We start from the raw sequence: 23,521 nt of genomic DNA on the forward strand, positions 1-23,521 counted from the left end.
ATAGCAGGAGATGTCCTTACCTCAGTGCTTTTATGCAAACCCTTGTTCTGTAAGGTTCCCTCATAGTTCCTTCCAAACACAAATTCTACTTATTCTTAAAGATTTTCTAACACTGAACATGCAATAAGACATCAGTCTGCTTAGAATGTAAGTACATGAAATTACAAAGACTTTTGCAAAGTTATCTCTGAATCCCCTAGAGGCAAGCACCAGCTACATGAAAGGTGTCAATAAGGATTTGCTGGACTGAATTGACTATCTGTCCATCTAGTCTACCTTGCCCAATCTTTCTTATCATTAGTTAAATCTTGTGACAGACTGCTAAATCCATTCTCTGTTTCTTCTCTAGTATTAGCTAGGTGTTAGCTGGACACATGGTTTCGCTGAGACTACATGTCTAAGCCTTCCCTGCAGTTAGGTATGGCCAGCCATGTGAACTAAGTTCAGGACTAGAGAATGGGTTTTTTTGTGTCTTGGCCTTCAAACACTGGGTATATATATTTTTTTCTTTCTGTGGGCTGAAACATGAATGTGGCAGTGACCTAGCTTTGACAGTTCAACAGGGTAACATCCTGGAGAGTGCCAGAGCAATAAGATGGAAAGAACCTAGATTACTGAGTGACTATATAGAATATAGCAACTTACCTGCTCTGACCCACCTTCTATCTCTGAATGTGACATCAGAGAGAAGTATACTCCTGCTTTAAGCTACTATATTTCAAGGTCTCTTAGCCTAAATCCTAATGCATATTATTCTAGACTGTTTTATAACAATTGCATGCTACTTAACAATGAGATGTCCTGATGTGATGGGAAAAATATTGGATCTGTTCTTATCTACAGTCTCATGCACTTATAAGGAAACCAGGCTTCTTTCTGGACAAACCATGTTTTTTTTTTTTTTTTTCCTGTATCTATCCTTTTTGACTGCTAAGGACTTTACATATTTCATTTAATCCTCATGATAACTCTATTAGGTATCTACCATTATTTATCCCTATTCTACAGATGAGAGGCTGAGTTCTAGGGTGGCTCAGTCATATGTTCATGTTCTCAAAGCTAGGAGGTAGCAGAGAGAGGATTTGAAATTCTAGTCCATCTGACCTCAGAGCCCGTACTCCTGAGCACTGCCAGAGAGTCATCTCCAAGTCTCCTGGGAGAGCTTCTCTGCCAGCCCTACAAGGGTCTTGTTATAGTTATTTCCTGTGCTCCCATCTCATTATATTTCCTAATGAAAATGCATCACTGACCGAGTGGAAGGAACCCTGTTTCAAAAGGAAAATGGTGTCACTGCTCCTTAATTTCTGATTGAAAATTAGGGTGTTCAGTCATCTATTCTGGAGCTACTGGAGCACCTCCCACCCAGACTCTCACTGCTGTATGTGTTTTATTCTTTGACTTTTGAAGAAGTATGTGTGGGTCACAGAAGTCAGCAGTGAGAAGCCAATTAATGAGAAAGGGCACAGTCACAAGACAACTTAAAAATGTCTTTGAGAAATAGAAGCAAGGAACCCGTGGGAGGATGTGTGATTTTGGTCATTTTGTTACCGGTATTTGTATCACAAACTAGGCAATCATTTGTACCATACAGACTGGCAGCTGGGATGATGGGACTGGGGCAGTCCAAGAGTAAGTCTCCAAGCCATTAATCTCACATTTACTGAGCACTTATCATGGGCAGAGCACTCACCATGGGCAGAGCACTCAGGTTTTGCTTTAGTTTGGATATAAAGAAGACTCATGTGAACAATTAAAATGCATTGAAAATAAAAGAGCAATGAAAGAGAAAAGACAAGCACAGTTGCAGGCAAACAAAGAAATAGGTCTTAGGAGGTGAGATGAGGGAAAGATGCCTTGTACTCTGGAGTTACCTGAACTACCCTGAGAGCTGGTGAAGACAATGAAGAATGATATTTTGTGTGGAAGAAACTGCCTGAGGAAAGAAGTCATGGTGACCAAAGAGGTGCAAGTAGGTTCAGAGAGTACAGGGTGAGGAAAGGGTACTACTTGGAGCAGAGGATCCGTGACTGGGGGCAGGATGAGTATAGAGCTGAGAGGGACTCTCAGCTGAGAGAATCTAACTGCACAAAGATTCCTCCATCTCCCTGCTGGCTACATTCATGAGTGATATCCTAGGAGCTCCCAAGCTCTGATGCAGACCCCACAGGTACCTCCACAATTGTTGACTCTACTATTAGGTCTCTCCCATGGAGAGAAGGGCCAGCTTACTTCATTCTTAACTTCTCACTGCCTTCAGGCTTCTAGACAAATGGTCAGTCTGCCCGTCCACCTCTCTACTATGAAGAGAAAGATACTGATATAATCAATGATGACAAGGGTAGGTTGTAGTTATTTTCAAATTCTTCTTATCCAGGCCCTTGTTTCCCAGTGAAGATCCTTATGTGAGTGTCACTCTAGAAAACCACATTTCATCCAATATTGGCCAACATTCAACCAGACAGAAAATTCTGCATAACAAAGGAAAGCTGACTAAACAATTCTTGGAAAAAACTAATTCCCCTGGGATTATTAATATTTGAGTCTGTGGAGCTCTGGTACAAATTAGTTATAGCTCAGTTTCTATAAGGTGACAAGTCTGGTGGTCTTAGTTGTGATAAAAGGAGATGTAGAGAATGTTGAAAGGTCAACTTGCCTAATTCATTATTTTCACTTAAAGTTGGTCCTCAAAATGGTACACTTATAATGTCTTCATTTCTGTCCATATCCTTAGCACGAATCCTCTCTTTGCCTTCTCACTTCATCATAATAACTTAGAAAGAAGCTGGTCTAACTTTAGTGTTGGAATTGTGTAGTGAAGTGTGGGGAGATGGGGAAATGGGGGTTTGGAATGACAATGGAGCTGGCTGCCTCTGAAAACTATATCAGGGAGGATTTTATTTTCTAGAAAAAAAAAAGCTAGGAAATTAATGATGAGATGGGCACTGAGTCATTTCAAAGTTCTCTGACTGGCCTGTGGATCAGTGCCAGTTCATGACAAAATTTAATTTGAGATAGAGCAGGTATCTCTGGTGCCCCAACTCATATTCTGTCTGTCCCACGTGATTTCAGCCATGGCTCAATGTGGCTGAATGATGGATGGTTCTGTGCAGGCTCTAACTCACTTCTCCCTGACAGTCATGCCTCGACAGTATGCTGCTTTTGTGCCAGGGCTTGCCAGTGCTGAGGGTTGTTTCCTCTCATCACTTTTTCCAGTGACCTACTTGTAGAGTCTTTGCTTCTCCTACCCACAAATTTAGGTTCCCTGGATTAAAATTCCAGCTTCCTAGTGGCCAATACTTCTACCAAGGATGCTGTGTACCAAGGGACATGTTCTACCACATGTAAAGTTATAGCTACTGCCTAGTCAACTCGAGCTCTATCCACTGTCAGACCAGCGGGCAAAGCAAAGAATAATAATACTGGTAGAGGAAATGATCTTGATTCCCATGTTGTTGCTGTTCAGTCTCAGTCATATTTGACTCTTTGTAACCCTGTGGACTGCAGCACATCAGGCTTCCCTGTCCTTCGCCATCTCCCAGAGCTTACTCAAACTCATGTCCATTGAGTCAGTGATGCCATCCAACCATCTCATCCTGTCATCCCCTTCTCCTGCCTTCAATCTTTCCCAGCATCAGGGCCTTTTCTAATGAGTCAGTTCTTCACATCAGGTGGCCAAAGTATTGGAGCTTCAGCATCAGGCCTTCCAATGAATATTCAGGATTGATTTCCTTTAGGATTGACTGGTTTGATCTCCTTGCAGTCCAAGGGACTCTCAATATCTTTTCCAACACCACAGTTCAAAAGCATCAATTCTTTAGTGCTCAGCCTTCTTTATGGTTCAACTCCCACATCCATACATAACTGCTGAAAAAACTGTAGCTTTGACTATACGGACCTTTGTTGGCAAAGTAATGGTTCCCATGAAGAATTCCAATGCTGCTACACAATGCAGGCAGGGAAGACTGTCTGGAACTCAGGGATCCACTGATTCTCTGAGTCTTGTAACTTCCATACCCAGTGATAACAATGAAAAGGCAATTGCAACAACAGCAGTCTGCTGAGGATGAGGTGACTAAGGGCTCAGGTTTCCCAGTGTTGAATGTCTGAGTCACCCCCACACCCCTCCTTCCCTCCACCCTCCAGGCAAACAAACTATTCCATCTGAAATGCTGAGTGAGGGAAAGCTAGAATGTATGCTGATGAGAGAGATGACAAATATCAACTATGGCTTGGGATCAGTTGCAGCAGCAGAAACTGTAACTTGTTTCATGAACTCTGGTATATGTATCTTGTGCAGCAATAGTAGCTACTTCCCTGCCCAAAGGCTTGGAGACAATAGTTTGAATTCAGGGCATGAAGGGACAGACTTGAGCAGTGCAAGGGTTGACTACTGTCATCCTGCCTCACTTTCTCTCAGCCTCTCTTCTGAGTTTAGCTACATATTGGGTAGAATTCTGGGTGGGCCTAAACTCACTTCATGGTCAGTGACTCCCTCAGGTGGACATGTGCTTTCTGCCCTGAAATGATTTTGATGCCATAGATGCTGGGAGAGCTCTCTCAGCACACACGCGTGCATAGCTCACAGCAGAAGGAAGTTACATTCCTGGGGACAACTGCTCACCACTGGGGGTGAAAGCAAAAGATTAGTCCTTCAGTCTGAAGCTCTTTGAGTAAACATCTTAGGAGATGATCTATACACTTCTCACGAGGTTCTTGAGTATTTCAGCTTCTACTGTTCATGCCAACAATTGGAATAATGCACCCTTCTATTTTTTCTTCCTTCTTTCCTGTCTTAATTTTTGAACATCTCACTTCTGCCCCTTTGGATCAACACCTAAATGCCTGCATGCCACACAAGTCCTCATCATAAGCTCTTTTATCTAACTAAGATAGAGAGTAAATAGTGGAATATAATGATAATACAGCAAATCTTCTGTAAAGTCAAATTTAATCACTACTAAGGACTGTCTTTGTTCTGAAATTATATCCTTTATTGGTAAGATAGCAGAATAATGGCTCCTCTTAAAAGATGTCCATGTTCTGAAACCTATGAATGCATTATCCTACATAACAAAGGATTGTGCAGATGTGGTTATATTAAGGACCTTGAAATGGGAAAACTATCCTGAATTATCAGGTTGAGGTATGTATTGGAGGGGCATCTAATGTAATCACAAGGGTCCCTAAGAGGTAGAAGAGAGAGGCAAGAGAGTAAAAGAAAGAGATGTGAAAGCAGAAAATCTAATGCTGGTTTTGGAGGTGGAAAGAAAGGCCATGAGCCAAGGCATGCAGGTAGCCTCCCCAAAGTGGAGAAATCCAGAAAATGAATTCTCTCTTAGAGCCTCTACAATCCCAGGACAACTTGATTTGAGCCCAGTAAAGCTCTTTTCAGAATTTTGACCTCCAGAAGTGTGAGCTAATAAATTTGTGTTGTCTAAAGCCCACAGTGGGAACTTCCCTGGTATTCCAATGCTAAAAAATCCACCTTGCAATGCAGGGATATGGGTTTGATTCCTGGTCGGGGAACTAAGATTCTACATATCTTGGGGCAACTAAGCCTGTGCACCACAACTAGAGAGTCCATGCATTGCAAGGAAAGATCTGCATGCCACAACTAAGGCCTGACATGGCTAAATAAATAAATAAAATTCTTAAAAAAAATAAAGCCCATGATGGTTGTGGAACAATAGGAGACTTATGCCTCTGCAAAAAAATGACTTGTCTCATAAAATGATAATGATACTAAATGTTAGCTGACACTAAATGTTAGCTGATACTAAATGATCTAATACTAAATGTTAGCTGCTCTTATTTGTCAAATGAATGTTCTTAGCAGATAAAAAATTAGCAGACTATGAGAACTGTTATAAATTTTACTGATGCATGAAGTTCTAAAGTATAGGATTCAGCATAGCCAGAGAAGTCTATAAGTGATTTTTTTAAAGAGGTCAGTTTTCCTGGAAAACTCTAAAACCACTTGGCTGGCAGAAAAGCCAGCAAAGTAATATTTATACTGCTGATGCATGGCATTATGCCTGAATCAAATTGATCAGCCCTTATGCTGGGTATTTTCAGTTTCCTCTTTGGGTCCATTCATTGCAGTCTGACACTCTATTCTAGGGCCGGAGAGGCTGACCTTATGAACATATCAGAGGACTGCCTTGTTCTCTGACCTCACCTGCGTTCTGCCAGTGGGAGACTCCAGCAGGAGACTGGAGGGTGGGAGAACAAGGTTGGGGCATCTATTCATTACCTTCTGTTCTTGGGAGTGGCCGCAGGTGGCAGTACCCCTGTACTGGAGGCCCCAGGTCCCTCTTCCAGGTTCCAGCAGCCTCTCCTGGAGGCAGGGGCGGTACAGCTCCATGACTTTTGAAGTCCCAGGTGCCCTATCCTACTTTTAGTAGTTTCTCTAAACCTTAATTACTCCCTTTATTACAGTCTTCTCAGGTTATTCATTCTGACTGTGTGATCCATTTCTTGCCTGAACCCTGATTGGTAGAGCTAGGAAGGGTGGGCAGCTCTTACCTTGGACAATGGTGGCTGAAGTGAGTTCCTTTACATTGGCATTCCAGAACACACAGCTGAAATTCCTGCCGGGGTGTGGCTTTAGGCGCAGAACACTGGTAACATGGTAGAGGCCTTCAGAGGTCTTGGTGTGGCTGGTGTTGGTAGGAATACTGATGTTTGGCCAAGACACTTCTGCCAGGGGATAGCCTTCAGCTTGGCAGGTGAGCTCTACCTCATCTGTCCCTGGGACCTTGAGGTAGCGAGTGTTTATTTTCTTGTAGGAAGCTGGGACAAAAAAAAAAAAAATGAAGAAAAGGAGTCGTTTCTGACTCCTATAGATCCCTGTACTTAATGTCATATGAAATAAATTATCATTATCAATATTAAATAAAAATGGTTTTAACTTTTAAAACATTTCCTGTGTCCCATATATCATGCTCTTTTACATCACTGAATAATTTAATTTTTACAACAAAAGAGCATCATCAATATTCCCAATTTTTGTTGAAGGTAACTGAGGCTAGAGAGGTTTATTTCACTCTAAGATACAGGGTTATTAACTGGTGGAGCCAATTATGCACAATCAAGGCTTGATTTCAAATCTCAGTGGTGCTTTATCCTATCACAATCTGTGGCTGTAAATTATCTCACAGTCAGAGATTGGAGGAAAAGAAGGCGATGGATAAACAAAATCATTAGATAACCCCTACATCCCACTTTATTTAGTATTTTCTAACATCTTCAGGAGGAAATTTTCTTTCCACTTCCTCCTTTCTTTTGTCTTCTTCAAGATTAGGAGGAGAGAAAAATGAAGACCTAGACATCTGTTGGAGGTCAGATTCATTGCCATCTTGGCCCCCATTGGTTTCATCTGGATTTGGGTTTTTTGTGTTTTTGTTTGCTTTTGTTTGCAGTTTCCTTTCTTATCTCTGGACCTTTTAATGGAAAGATTTATGTTCACTCCTGCTGAAGGTGGGGGTTGATGAGTTTTGAGCAAAGACCTAGAGCAGCTCTGGCAACTTTGAAGATGAAATGAGTTAATACATGTAAGTGTTCAGAAAGGGCAAGTACAGTAAAGTAATGCTCAAAATTCTCCAAGCCAGGCCTCAGCAATATGTGAACTGTGACCTTCCAGATGTTCAAGCTGGTTTTAGAAGAGGAAGAGGAACCAGAGATCAAATTGCCAACACCTGCTGGATCATCAAAAAAGCAAGAGAGTTCCAGAAAAAGACCTATTTCTGCTTTATTGACTATGCCAAAGCCTTTGACTGTGTGGATCACAATAAACTGTGCAAAATTCTGAAAGAGATGGGAATACCAGACCACCTGACCTGCCTCTTCAGAAACCTATACGCAGGTCAGGAAGCAACAGTTAGAACTGGACATGGAACAACAGACTGGTTCCAAATAGGAAAAGGAGTACGTCAAGGCTGTATATTGTCACCCTGCTTATTTAACTTATATGCAGAGTATATCATGAGAAACGCTGGGCTGGAAGAAGCACAAGCTGGAATCAAGATTGCCAGGAGAAATATCAATAACCTCAGATATGCAGATGACACCACCGTTATGGCAGAAAGTGAAGAGGAACTCAAAAGCCTCTTGATGAAAGTGAAGGAGGAGAGTGAAAAAGTAGGCTGAAAGCTCAACATTCAGAAAACGAAGATCATGGCATCCAGTCCCACCACTTCATGGGAAATAGATGGGGAAAGAGTGGAAACAGTGTCAGACTTTATTTTGGGGGGCTCCAAAATCACTGCAGATGGTGATTGTGGCCATGAAATTAAAAGACGCTAACTCTTTGGAAGTAAAGTTATGACCAACCTAGATAGCATATTGAAAAGTAGAGACATTATTTTGCCAACAAAGATCTGTCTAGGCAAGGCTATGGTTTTTCCAGTGGTCATGTATGGATGTGAGAGTTGGACTGTGAAGAAAGCTGAGTGCTGAAGAATTGATGCTTTTGAACTGTGGTGTTGGAGAAGACTCTTGAGACTCCTTGGACTGCAAGGAGATTCAACCAGTCCATCCTAAAGGAGATCAGTCCTGGGTGTTCATTGGAAGGACTGATGCTGAAGCTGAAACTCCAATGCTTTGGCCACCTCATGTGAAGAGTTGACTCATTGGAAAAGACCCTGATGCTGGGAGGGATTGGGGGCAGGAGGAGAAGGGGACGACAGAGGATGAGATGGCTGGATGACATCACTGACTCGATGGACATGAGTTTGGGTAAACTCCGGGAGTTGGTGATGGACAGGGAGGCCTGGTGTGCTGCAGTTCATGGGGTCACAAAGAGTCGGACATGACTGAGCAACTGAACTGAACTGAACAGCAGGTACATGATAAGTGCTATTATTTTTTAAAGACCTAGATTATGTCTATAAATATTCAAGAATACAGTATATTTATTAGTTATTTCTCCTCTCTAACACCCCGCACATGCACACACACGCACATACGCACACACTCGTGCATGCACACACATACACACACACCATTCTGTGCAGTGGATGCTGAATGAATTAACCAGACATTTTCCCTGTCCTCTGGAAAACTAAGATCTAAAATAGATACAAGTGACACTGAGAGCACCAGGAAGACACAAGGACAAATTGTCCAACTGTTTCAGACTATAGCTAAAAATAAATGTTAACCACATATGCAAGTACAAGGGAATGCAAAAAGTAACCTGTTGATTTTTGGTGAAAGGAAGAGGGGGTGGGCACTGGCTTTCAATGGCTAGTCTTTAAGAAATAGAATTTTGATACCATCTTTGAAGTAAAGACATATATACGGCCCACATATGAATAAACATTTTTTTCTTAAAGTTTTGGGAGGAGTATAAATGAGTACAAATGGTGAAAAGTTATTTTTCTACTAAAATAATGGTAACAGCCACATGGAAAACATCAAATATGTATGACTTACTAAGTGTTTTCTAGGTACTGAGTTCATGTTCCGCACTTTTACATTCTGTGGAGGTGGAAGGAATATTCAAGCCCCTCTCCACAACTTTTGCCTTTTGAGAGCCTTCCTTGTGTGTCTCTATGTTATAAGTTGCTAATTTGATTGTGTTAGTCACTCAGTCATCTCTGACTCTTTGCTACCCCATTAACTGTAGCCTGTCACGTTCCCCTGTCCCTGGAATTCTCCAGGAAAGAATACTGGAGTGAATAACCATCTCCTTCTCCAGAGAATCTTTCCCACCCAGGGATTGAACCTGGATCTTCTGCTTCACTCACTGGGTCATGGGTCACCAGAGAGCAGGATGACTGTACCTCGAAGAGCTGTTTATAACCTGTGGCCTTTTCTTGAAGTTCTCTTTTTCATGCCACTAAGCATACTTGGCCAGGCCTGCTGGGCTGCCTGCCTCAAAAAGCTCTCACATTTTCCTCATTCACACTACTCCAGCTTTTGTTTGTGACTGAGTGGTGGGGCAGATTTTCTTATCTATGAGGCTGGATGGATGAGTGACTTCAGGGTCTGATTGCAAATCTGGACTCAGTTTAAGACAAGGGAACAAGAAACCAGAAGTCCCTATTCTGAGTCATGTTCTCCAGTGCAGATTATAAGAGAAGGCTCAATGTAGGGAGAGGCAAAAGGAAAAAATTACATGTTAATCCAGTTATTATTTTAAAAACTGGAGCTCATTTCCCATTTGGCTACTAATTACTCTGGGTATATCTCACTTAGTCAAGAACTTAGCGACAACTGGGGTGAGTAGCTCTAAACCTGACTCCATCACCTTAATATACCTCCTCTCACTTAAACCATGCAAAGACCCTATGTGGTGGACTAAATTCATACTCCAGGAATAAATAAGGAAAAGGCTGGAATCTGGGGTGACTGAGGGGACTTGAACTCAAGCCCTTCATGGGTACAGCATTCTGAATTCTGCATTGGAATCATCAGAAAAGGATGGTTCTCTAAGTAAGTACAAAAGTCTAGGAATGAAGCATCAAATATGGGAAGAGGGATGTTTTCAGAGGGAATTAGGAGTACCCAGAAATAGAAGAAGATGAGAATTAGGTTTTGAAGCAGCCTACCAAAGAACTTGAACTGGTTAGACTCATCAATCTCCTTGGAGCCAATTTTGGTCTGTCTCTAGCAATCCAACTAGTACCTGAAGCATGCATTTTAAGTACTTGCTTTATCTCATTTTGTTACTTTATCTACACTTATTTTTCCTTGGTTTGATGTCCCCTTATTATCATTTCATCCTAGTATGTTGTAGATTATTTCTGTAAGCGCTGGGGTTTGGGAGGGGCATAAAGTAGAATAAATGGATTCATAGGAATAGTGTCTTATGGATGAGGGCTTGGCCTACTCCAGCAAGGCAGCTTAGGACAAGATTCAGGTCTTGGCTCCCAAGTTGACAGGTGATTTCAAAGGTAGGAGGGCCAGGAATCAGGAGCTGGGCTGAGGCTTTGGCTATATAAATAAGGAAGCAGATGGGAGAGATGTTCTCCTAAAAGAATAATCAAGAAATGATGCAACTGACAAGGGATTAATTTCCAAAATATACAAACAGCTCATAGAACTCAACATCAAAAACACAAACAACCCAATTGAAAAATAGGCAAAACACCTGAATAGACATTTTTTCAAAGAAAACTTACAGATGGACAACAGGCACATGAAAAGATTCTCAACATAGCCAATTATTAGAGAAATGCAAATCAAAACTGCAATGAAGTATCATCTCACACAATCAGAATGGCTATCATCAAAAGTCTACAAAGAATAAATATTGGAAGGGTGTGGAGAAAATGGAACCGTCCTACACTATTGGTGGGAATGTAAATTGCTATAGTCATGATGGAGAACAGGACAGAGGATCCTTAAAGCAGAATTACCATATGATCCGGCAATCCCACTCATGGGCATATATCCAGAAAAGATGAAAACTCTAATTTGAAAAAATATATGCATTGCAATGTTCACTACAGCACTATTTACAATTGCCAAGATATGGAAGGAATATAAATGTTCATTGGCAGATGAATTGGTAAAGAAAGAAGATGTGGTGTATGTGTGTGTTCAGTTCAGTTCAGTTGCTCAGTCATGCCCAACTCTTTGTGACCCATAGACTGCGCAGCACACCAGACTTCCCTGTCTATCACCAACTCCTGGAGCTTGCTCAAACCCATGTCCATTGACTCGGTGATGCCATCCAACCATCTCATCCTCTGTCATCCCCTTCTCCTCCTGCCTTCAATCTTTCCCAGCAGCAGGGTCTTTTCCAATGAGTCAGTTCTTCATATCAGGTGGCCAAAGTACTGGAGTTTCAGCTTCGGCATCAGTCCTTCCAAAGAATACTCAGGACTGCTTTCCTTTAGGATTGACTGGTTGGACCTCCTTGCAGCCCAAGAGATTCTCAAAAATCTTCTCCAACACCAAGTTCAAAAGCATCAATTCTTTGGTTCTCAGCTTTCTTTATAGTCCTCCTCTCACATCCATACATGACTACTGGAAAAACCATAGCTCTGACTAGACGGATCTGTGTTGGCAAAGTAATGTCTCTGCTTTTTAATATGCTATCTAGGTTGGTTGTAGTGTTCCTTCCAAGGAACAAGAGTCTTTTAATTTCATGGCTGCAATCACAATCTGTAGTGATTTTGAAGACCAAGAAAATAAAAAGTCTGTCACTGTTTCCACTGTTTCCTCATCTATTTGCCATGAAGTGATGGGACCAGATGCCATGATCTTAGTTTTTTGAATGTTGAGTTTTAAGCCAACCTTTTCACTCTCCTCTTTCACTTTCATCAAGAGTCTCTTCAGTTCCTCTTCATTTTCTGCCATAACGGTGGTCATCTGTATATGTGAGGATATTGATATTTCTCCCAGCAATCTTGATTCCAGATTGTGCTTCATCCAGCCCAGCATGATGTACTCTGCATATAAGTTAAATAAGCAGGGTGACCATACACAGTCTTGACGTACTCCTTTCCCAATTCGGAACCAGTTGTTCCATGTCTTGTTCTAACTGTTGCTTCCTGACCTGCATATAGATTCTCAGGAGGCAGGTAAGGTGGTCTGGTATTTCCATCTCTTTAAAACTTTTCCACAGATTGTTGTGATCTACACAGTTAAAGGCTTTGGTGTAATCAATAAAGCAGGAGTAGATGTTTTTCTGAAAAACTCTTGCTTTTTCTATGATCCAATGGATGTTGGCAATTTGATCTTTGTTTTCTCTGCCTTTTCTAAATCCAGCTTGAACATCTGGAAGTTCACAGTTCATGTACTCTTGAAGCCTGGCTTGGAGAATTTTGAGCATTACTTTGCTAGCGTGTGAAAGTGAAGTCGCTCAGTCGTGTCTGACTCTTTGTGACCCCATGGACTGTAACCCACCAGGCTTCTCCATCCATGGGATTTTCCAGGCAAGAATACTGGAGTGGGTTGCCACTTCCTTCTCCAGGAGATCTTCCTGACCCAGGGATTGAGCCCGGGTCTCCCGCATTGTAGGCAGACGCTTTACTGTCTGAGCCCTGAGTGCAATTGTGCGGTAGTTTGAACATTCTTTAGCATTGCCCTTCTTCAGGATTAGAATGAAAATTGATCTTTTCCAGTCCTGTGGCCATGGCTGAGTTTTCCAAATTTGCTGGCATATTGAGTTTTCCAAAGTGCTGGCATATGTAGCACTTTCACAGCATCATCTTTTAGGATTCGAAACAGCTCAACTGCAATTTCATCACCTTCATTAGTTTTGTTCATAGAGATGCTTCCTAAGGCCCAGATGAATTTACATTCCAGGACGTCTGGCTCTAGATCACACCATTGTGGTTATCTGGGTCATGAAGATCTTTTTCGTATAGTTCTTCTGTGTATTCTTGCCACTTCTTCTTAATATCTTCTGCTTCTGTTAGGTCCATACCATTTCTGTCCTTTATCGAGCCCATCTTTGCATGAAATGTTCCCTTGGTATCTCTAATTTTCTTGAAGAGATCTCTAGTCTTTCCCATTCTGTTGTTTTCCTCTATTTCTTTGCATTGATCACTGAGGAAGGCTTTCTTATCTCTCCTTGCTATTCTTTGGAACCCTGCATTCAAATGGATATACCTTCCCTTTTCTCCTTTGCCTTTCATTTCTCTTCTTATCCCTGCTATTTGTAAGGCATCCTCAGGCAACCATTTTGCCTTTTTGCATTTCTTTTTCTTGGGGATGGTCTTGATCAATGCCTCCTGCACCATGTCACAAACCTCCATCCATAGTTCTTCAGGCACTCTTTCTATCAGATCTAATCGCTTCAATCTATTTATCACTTCCACTGTATGATCATAAGGACTTTGATTTAGGTCATACCTGAATGGTCAAGTGGTTTTCCTTACTTTCTTCAATTTCAGTCTGAATTTGGCAATAAGGAGTTCATGATCTGAGCCACAGTCTGCTCCTGGTCTTGTTTTTGCTGACTGTATAGAGCTTCTCCATCTTTGGCTTCAAAGAATATAGTCAATCTGACTTCAGTATTGACCATCTGGTAATATCCATGTGTAGAGTTTTCTCTTGTGTTGTTGGAAGAGGGTGTTTGCTATGACCAGTGCGTTCTCTTGGCAAAACTCTGTTAGCTTTGCCCTACTTCATTTTGCACTCCAAGGCCAAAGTGTGTATGTGTGTGTGTATAAAATATAACTCAGCCATAAAAAACAATGAAATAAAATTTTAATTAAAAAAAACAATGAAATGATGTCATTTGCAGTAACTTGGATGAAACTAGAGATTAGCATACTAATTGAAATAAGTCAGACAAAGACAAATATCATGATATCACTTATATGGGGGATCTAAAAATATGATACAAATGAACTTATTTATAAAACAGAAGTAGATTCATAGACATAGAAAACAAAGTTATGGTTACTATAGGGGGATGGGGCAGAGGGATAATTTAGGAGTTTGGGATTAATAGATACACACTGCTGCTGCTGCTGTTTTGTTGCTAATTCATGTCTGACTCTTTACGACTCCATGGACTATAGCCTTCCAGGCTCCTCCGTCCATGGGATTTCCCAGGCAAGAATACTGGAGTGGGTTGACATGTCGTCCTTCTAGGGCTCTTTCCAATCCAGAGATCAAACTCATGTCTCCTGTATTGGTAAGCGGATTCTTTACCACTGAGCCACTTGGGGAGCCCTAGATATACACTGCTGCTGCTGCTGCTGCTGCTAAGTCACCTCAGTCGTGTCCGACTCTGTATGATCCCATAGACGGCAGCCTACCAGGCTCCTCCATCCACAGGACTCCCCAGGCAAGAATACTGAAGTGGGTTGCCGTTTCCTTCTCCACAGATATACACTACTATATATAAAATAGACGAACTACAAATAGTTACTGTATAGCACAGGAAATTATATTCAAAATATGTAATAACCTATAATGGAAAAGAATTGGACAAAGAATATATATATATACACCACATATCTATCTATCTATATACATACTTATAAAACTGAATCATACACAAAACTAACATAACATTGTAAATCAACTATTTGTCAATGAAAAAATAAAATACATTTTTTAAAAAAGAACGAGCAAGGTCTGAGGGAGAGGCACGAGCCCACATCCTTCATTTACATAACATTAAAGAAGTCTCCCCATCTTATTTGGGAAGTGGGTAAAAACACATCATTATCAGCAACACACAATGGGGAAGCTGGACTCAGGGTGATATTCTTAGGAAAATATGAGTAAAATTTTAGAATTTCAGAGGTGGCAGTGATCTTAAAATTCAATTAGTCCAACTTCCTGCTCAACAAAAAGTATCTTCTCCAGCAGCTTTTCTAGATGACTATCTTGATGAATGTTTCACATGCACTTGGAAACAATGTGTATTCTGTAGTTGTTGGGCATGAGTTTTATGTAAGTCAATCAAAATGGCTAATGCTGTTCTACTCTCTTGTTTTCTTTTTGGATATTCTACCAGTTATAATAGAGATGAGTTGAAATCTCCAAATATGATTATGGATCGGTTTATTTCTCCTTTTAGGTCTGTCAAATTTTGTTTTATACACTTTGAAGCTATATGGTTAGATGTATAACATTTAGGATTGTTATATCTTCTTGCTGAATTGATTTTTTTCTATCATTATGAAATGTCCCTTTTTCTCTTTAATAATTTTTTTTTTCTTTGATATTGGTAACCTGCTAGATAACTAACTTTTGGTTAAATACACTTACGAATGGAAGCTCCTACTTCCAGAAGTGGTCCTTGCAGTGATTAGACAATAAGAAAGTTAAACTTTCATTGGGAAGATTATCTTTACACCAAGTCAAATTTTGCCTCATGGTAGCTTTAACCCATTGGTACTTACTTGTCTGGTTTAGCAAAACAACACATGGTAAGCATAGTAGTTAAGAACATGGGCCTTAGAGTCCAAAAGTTTTGACTAGACTTCAGTGCTGCTTACGTAACTTGTCAAGCCTTAAGCCTCATTAGTAAAATAAGCACAGTATTACTTATCCTTAACTGTAGTGTTAGAATGATAAATGAGTTAGGTACCTAGAACGTATTAAATAGTCAATTAGTACTGGTAATTATTATCTCTTCCTGCTTTCACTAATTGCTGACTTGCCTCACTATTCTCCATTTGGCTTCTCAGTCTGTTTCATCAAAAGAATTACTACTTTCTGATTTCAGTTTCCACTGGTTTAAATGCTTTCTGTTATCCTGCTATCTCTGACTATATGATTCAAATGTTACTGGCAACTTTAGCATTTCTGAAATAAAGATAAGCTTTATTATCTTTATATTATAGCACTATATTATCTACTGTACATAGTATTATCTGCTTTATCATCATAATGACCATAACTAAGGTGGAAAAAATGTAGTTTTAAATGCCTTAAACTTAAAGAGTCCTGGCAGGTTTCTAGCAGTCATTAAAAGAAATATTTTAGGACTGCTCTCAATTGGTCTGTTAAATGACCTGGAGAGGAACATCAGGTTAAACAGTTTGTAATTTCCAGGAGCTTTCCCACCCCTCAAAATTCAGGATATTGTTTTCTTAACTCAGGCTTTCCTTATTCCCTTCTGTTTCCCCAGGAAGAAAAGACAGAGCAGAGATTTAGCCTCATTATCCTGCCTAAGTTATTTTAGCAAATGCTTTTTTCTGGGTCTAGAAGCTAAATGTACAGACATCATTTCACTACTAAGATGTTTCTCTTGGGCTGTCTCCTCCCTATGCTGTTTGTCTTCCCTTTCTTAGGGTGAGGGCTGTTTCTCTCTATGTTGCCTTCTTCCTCCACTTTTTGATGAAGTTGTACTCTGTCCTGGGCCTTTCTGTTGATTTAAAGAAATTCTGCCAAGCCTTAGCCTGCTCAGGCCTTCAGGATGATTTGGCCCTTCTATTCTTAGCTCCTGCTCTATGTCTGTCTGGGATCCAGGCACAGGCCGGTTCTCAGCCGCTGTGCTCAATCCCTTGCTTCTCAGGGCTGCTGTGCTCTCCTCTTCCATCATGCTGCTTGGCCTTCCTCTGACAGATATCAAATCTTGAGTTGCAACCTGGCATTTCAAAAACTGCAGCCTTCTGTTACTTTTATAAACTCTTTAGCCATGCTATCTGGTGTTTTTTTCCCTGTCCTTATGAAATCAATCCTCTTTTCACCATACTTATTATGAACTGTTGTCCAGACATCAAAGAAAATATTATAAATCTATTTTCAAGTATATGCCAAAAATTAGGCATTTTAAAGACAAACACATCCTTCCTCTAGTCTTGTTCTATTTAAGCACACCCTAACTGGGGTCCCAGATCTTCCCTGTTTCTTTCAGAGACCCCCAATTAGGGCAGAATATCCTTAGGTGCTTAACTTCAACCTCCTTTTTTTTTTTTTCCTTTTTGCTTGCATTCCTCCTAAAACAATCGTGATGTAGTGTGCTCCCTCTCACATATTTATTAAGTTTATTCTTGGAATATTTCATAGGTTTCTATATTGGAAAAATATATAATGTTTAGCATTTTATGAACACATATTTTCATTAAGGCATTTCACTCATTCACAAATGTATCCAACATCACCTAGATATCAAAGAAGGTGTCTTTAATACACACCACCATCCACTGAAAAATACAGGGCTTCCCTGGTGGTCCAGTGGTTAAGAATCCTCCTTGCAATGCAGGGGACACCCGTTCGACCCCTGGTCTGTGAAGATTCCCCATGCCGCAGAGCAACTAAACCCGTGAGCCACGACTACTGAAGCCCATGTGCCTTGAACCTGTGCTCCACAATAAGAGAAGCCACTGCAATGAGAAGCCCATACACCACAACTAGAGAAAGTCCACATACAGCAACAAAGATCCAGTGCAGCCAATAAATAATAAATAAATACATTTATAAAAAAGAAAAATACATATATTCTACTCTAATGGTCAGAACTTTTCTTTCTATTAATATTTCTTAAATATCAGTTCCCATTCCACTCCTACAGAATTTTATCCTAATGCAACATGTTTGATCACTCCTTTGGTGGTTATCTTTTTGTTTCTTTGCAATAACAAAAATGTATAGCTATTGAAATTAAAATTTTTTCTTGTGACAATGAGGCTTAAGTGTTCAAATTTTTCTTCAGCATTGAGGTCTAATTTTCATTATTATCAGCACATGTAAAATCAAAACAAATATTATGAATATTGACAATTATTAAACATAAGAAAAGTTTACTGGAAAGGTATCTCTTAATGGGATGGATGGGATTCTCATTTTCTATCTGTGCATGAGGATGCAAATGACTTAACAGTTGGAATGAGACAATCTTCAGAATCAATTCTATTTCTGTTTTTCATTTTTTGTAGCTATAAGGGCTAAGGAATCTTGCTCATATGAGTAAATAGGTGGGCATGGAAGGAGTTCAGTTATAGTAATATTTCATTCTTTGCAACCCTTATGATTTATATAAGAAAAGTATTTCATTTTTTTTTATTAGCTATTAACTCTATTAGGGACTCCTTCAATTTTGCTGAAAACAGAAAATTTGATACTTCCTGGTTTGCTGAAGGATTTGTTAGTCATTACAATTTGGTAAGATATCAGTATTTCCAGTCATTCTTTTGTTTGGCACTATGGAAGTTTTTACACCTCAGAGCAAAGCACTATATTCATGATGGGTGAGAGGTAGGCTTTATATGAAGTGGGTAAAGCAAAATTAAAAGAGGAAGCAAAATTAAAAGAGGAAGGCTCTTGGGGAACCCCAAGAGCCTTGCCTGGAAGACACATTCTCAGGCACAGTCAATTTAGGGAAAGAGTATTTGAGGAAGATGAAAATCCAGAAACTAATTTCCTAAAACTGTCTATGTGTATGCATCCCATAGAAAGTCTTTGTGATCCCATATAGTCTAGCTGGACAATCATTAAAGGTATAAGGGATTAATAATTAATTAATTAAGGTTTGAGTCATCCTGTCAAGTCATCCCTGATCTAGGTGAGGAAGCAGGCAGAGTGCCTTTCCATGGATGAGGGACAACTCTCAGCCAGAGCAAGAAAGACTGGGACTGGTATCAAATTGCCCAAAGACACTACATGCATTAAAACATGCCCACAAAGATCAACAAACACGGGGCAGTGATTTTGCGGTGCAGATATCCAAGGACACTAGGAGATCGTGAGGATGTTGAGCTCTTTCTCCTCCCATTGATTAAACTCAGACTAACATCAATGTCTGGAGCTCCTCCCAGCTGACTGTAGAAAATGCAGTAAACGGAGAAGGAGGTTACATCCAGGCTGAGGGCTTTCTTGATGATTCACTGTTAGCTGATGTGTAAGAGGGCACTATCCTCGCGGGAACTGAGGGTCTTTGAACCAAATCTCTGGACACCCACCATATGCCAGGCATCATGCTCAGTTTTTTACATTATCTCTTTTAATTTTTACAGTAATCTTATGTGGTAGATGCTACTATTGCTGCTGCTACTGCTAAGTCACGTCAGTTGTGTCCGACTCTGTGCGACCCCATAGACGGCAGCCCACCAGGCTCCCCCATCCCTGGGATTCTCCAGGCAAGAACACTGGAGTGGGTTGCCATTTCCTTCTCCAATGCATGAAAGTGAAAAGTGAAAGTGAAGTCGTTCAGTCATGTCCGACTCTTAGCGACCCCGTGGACTGCAGCCTACCAGGCTCCTCCGTCCATGGGATTTTCCCATGGGGTGGGGTGCCATTGCCTTCTCCAGCTACTATTGCTATTCTTTTACAAATAAGAAAAATTCCAGATTATGATAACCTCATATTTTCAGTGACACCACCCTTATGGCAGAAAGCAAAGAAGAACTAAAGAGCCTCTTGATGAAAGTGAAAGGAGAGTCAGAAAGTTGGCTTAAAAGTCAACATTCAGAAAACGAAGATCATGGCATCCAGTCCAATCACATCATGGAAAATAGGTGGGGAAACAATGGAAACAGTGACAGACTTTATTTTTGGGGGCTCCAAAATCACTGCAGATGGTGACTGCAGCCATGAAATTAAAAGATTCTTGTTCCTTGGAAGGAAAGCTATGACCAACCTAGACAGCATATTAAAAAGCAGAGACATTATTTTGCCAACAAAGATCCATCCAGTCAAAGCTATGGTTTTTTTAGTAGTCATGTATGGTTGTGAGAGTTGGACTATAAAGAAAGCTGAGCACTGAAGAACTGCTGCTTTTGAAGTGTGGTGTTGGAGAAGACTCGTGAGAGTCCCTTGGACTGCAAGGAGATCCAACCAGTCCATCCTAAAGGAAATCAGTCCTGAATACTCATTGGAGAACTGATGCTGAAGCTGAAACTCCAATACTTTGGCCACCTGATGAGAAGAACTGACCCATTGGAAAAGACCCTGATGCTGGAAAGGATTGAAAGCAGGAGGAGAAGGGGATGACAGAGGATGAGATGGTTGGATGGCATCACCAACTCAATGGATATGAGTTTGAGTAAGCTCCGGGAGTTGGTGATGGACAGGGAAACCTGGAGTGCTGCAGTCCATGGTGTCACAGAGTCGGACAGAACTGAGCGACTGAACTCTGACTGATGAAAATCGAAATAACCCACTCAAGGTCACAGGTGAAAACAACATTCACCCTCATGTCTAATTATACCAGTTTGTCCTTCTTTATTCCAGATTGTAAAATCACACCACAGCTGTCAAGGTCAATGGTCTTTAGAGACCAAAATTCGGAGACTCTCTGGAAGACAGAAGAGATCCTCTGAGGTCTAGTGGCAGAGGAAAACTGACGTAGTTTACCTCAGAACAGTTAGTAAAGGCTGAGACACACAGGCTGATTAACAGAGCCAAATCTACTTTTCTAGAGTTATTATGTCTTTGCTCAAGTGACCTTTTCCAGAACAAACAGCAACTTGAAGATTCTCTTCTGATTTAGGTTCTTGGCTCATGTTGTAGTGGAGAGAGCCCTCAACTCAGAGGAATGGAGACAGCTACTGAATTGGCTCCCTCAGGCTACCCATTTCAGTTCTCTGAACTTCAGCTGTTTTCTGTGCAATAGATAAGACTGAGGCTAGAGTAGCATTTCTCAAACATTTTAGACTATGACCCAGAGTGAGAAAGAATTTATTATACCACAAGCCAAGATGCACACCCACCTGCCCGCATGCATACACACACACACACACACACACACACCCTCTCTGAAATTGTTTGTGATGCCCTGATATATTCAATTCTATTCATTTATTAATTTTATTGGTAAAAAGTCCACTTTTGTCACTCTTTAAACTGATATTTTAAACTTTTAATGGGTAGCAAATCATAGTTTAAAAAACTCTGGACTCTGAAAGAGTAGTATAATATCAAGCCAATATCGTTCCTGTGAATTAGGCAAAACTTACCGTTAGTACCCTCCCAACTTACAGGGAGTCATTTTCCTGGCTTTCTCTAGACCCGTTTTATTCCCTCTACCCCTATTTACCCTCACCTCCATTGCTTTATACATAGATATGAAAAACTACTTCTGAGCAGGTGCTTTTGTCTTCTCTGAGGTAGCTTTTTCTCTTTATAATCATCGTCCCAGTTTTTGCTTGGGCTAGCTTCAGTGGACTTGTTACTTGCAGCTAACACAGGTCCTGCATTGGAGAGGTGCCTCCGTGGATTCCAGTCCCTGAAAGTACTCACCTTTGACTTTCAGCGTCAGGTACTTGTAGTCCCAGGCAATCCCATAGATGATCAGGCAGCGGTACTGCCCTGCATCCTTCAGCTGGATTCGGGGGATGAGGAACAAGGCCTTCCCCAGGGGCAGCTGCTCCTCCAGCAAAGTGGCTCTTTCACTGGGCAAGACTGTATCATTTTCCACTTTTTGCAAACTGGCTTTTAAAATTCCGAGTTCCACATGACCTCCAGTGTCAAAATCGCACTCCAAGGTCACATTGCTGCCGTAGTCTACCATGTACATTTCCTTTGGGACGGTCACTGTGAACAAAGCTGAACAGAAAATAAGACATTCTCCCACTGTCTGCCTTCACATTTCAGTTCTGTTCAGAGTGGGGGAGCTGAGGAGACCCATACAACCTCGGTTTCCTAGGAGACATCTATCCGTATCTGGGCATTTGCAGAAGTTCTTTTCTATCCCTTGCCCTATCCACTTTATGGAAGAGTGTAATTCTTGATCCCTGCTCTTGCCTCTCAACACTCCTCACCTGTACAGCTGACCGGCCTCCTGCTCCCATGATCCAAGCTCATTTTCTTTATATGGATCAAATTACATCATTCCCTGCCAAATTTTACCTCCTCTCAGCAGCTGCTGCTGCTGCTGCTGTTGCTAAGTCGCTTCAGTCGTGGCCGACTCTGTGCAACTCCATGGACGGCAGCCCACCAGGCTCCCCCGTCCCTGGGATTCTCCAGGCAAGAACACTGGAGTGGGTTGCCATTTCCTTCTCCAATGCATGAAAGTGAAAAGTGAAAGTGAAGTCGCTCAGTCATGTGCGACTCTTATCAACCCCATGGACTGCAGCCTACCAGGCTCCTCCGTCCATGGGATTTTCCAGGCAAGAGTACTGGAGTGGGGTGCCATTGTCTTCTCCGCAGAGATAGTAATAATAACAACTATCAACTGTTGAATTCTTACTAGGTGGTGGGCCTCTGCTAACACATGATCTCTTTTAGTCTCCCCAGCAAGACAATGAGGTAGAGCCATCTTCTTTTTAGAAAATGAAACTGACACAGAATGGTTAAACAACTTGCCTAAGATTGCACAGCCAGGGTCAGACCTAGGTATTGCTAAGTTCAAGTGCTCTTGACCACTACATCATACAAGCCCACTGTAGAAATGTCTTTTCTACTAATACTAACACTTAATGTATATCTACCATGTGTCGGCCACTGTTCTAGACTCTAAACCATATCATTCAATATTGAAAATGCAACCATAAAATATGCATAATCATTACTGTTTTATAGTTGAAGAAACTGGGTCAAAGAGGTTTGTTTCAGGATGCACAATTAGTAAAATTAAAATTCAGAGCCAGATGGTTGACTTCAAAATCTATAGTTTTTGAAACAGTAGTTCCCAAAATGTGAGGCATATACCTCAAGAAGTATGCACAATGATTTTACATATGAAAGAATCAAAGCCCAAAGGGAGTTGGGTTATGCAGAAAAGAATTTATCCCCTCTTCAATTCTATTTCAATCTTTCAAATTACATTCAATTTGCAACTAGACTTTCACATTTCTAACAATGGTTATTTTTCCTTTTAATAAAACAAGAAGCGCTCGGACAGATATTATCAGGGTAGACTTTAAAGCACCACTTTATTTTTATTGCATTTATTTTTGCTCATATCTTCTATTTACTAGTATCATTGATACTGGTTTTCCATTTACTACAGGGGTAGATTGTTTTGTTCAAAAAATAAAAGCTCAGTTGATTTAGATAATTCTATAAAAACAATAGTGCAAAGAGTAGTCAAACATGGCAAAACTAATGAAAGTAGTGTATGCATGAATAAATTGTGAGAGACTACAAAATTATGCTGTTTCCATCAATAATGAATGGGCAGTCATTAAGACTGCGGGTACGATCTCAAAGTAGCTTCTGA

The 23,521-nt window shown here is 40.8% G+C and overlaps 1 protein-coding gene across 3 annotated transcripts in view; it reads right to left on the bottom strand.

The window, feature by feature from the left end:
* Window positions 1–23,521, bottom strand: part of PDCD1LG2 (programmed cell death 1 ligand 2) — a 129,100-nt gene that overhangs the window by 85,137 nt on the left and 20,442 nt on the right. For all 3 annotated transcript variants that reach the window (XM_025279087.3, XM_006080601.4, XM_006080602.4), the window contains exons 3-4: window positions 21,601–21,906; window positions 6,526–6,792 (exon numbers count right to left, since the gene is read on the bottom strand). In XM_025279087.3, the coding sequence (XP_025134872.2) occupies window positions 6,526–6,792; window positions 21,601–21,906 (573 nt within the window). The remainder of the gene's footprint in view (window positions 1–6,525; window positions 6,793–21,600; window positions 21,907–23,521) is intronic.

This window comes from Bubalus bubalis, chromosome 3 (genome assembly GCF_019923935.1).
Source record: "Bubalus bubalis isolate 160015118507 breed Murrah chromosome 3, NDDB_SH_1, whole genome shotgun sequence".
NCBI lineage: Eukaryota > Metazoa > Chordata > Mammalia > Artiodactyla > Bovidae > Bubalus > Bubalus bubalis.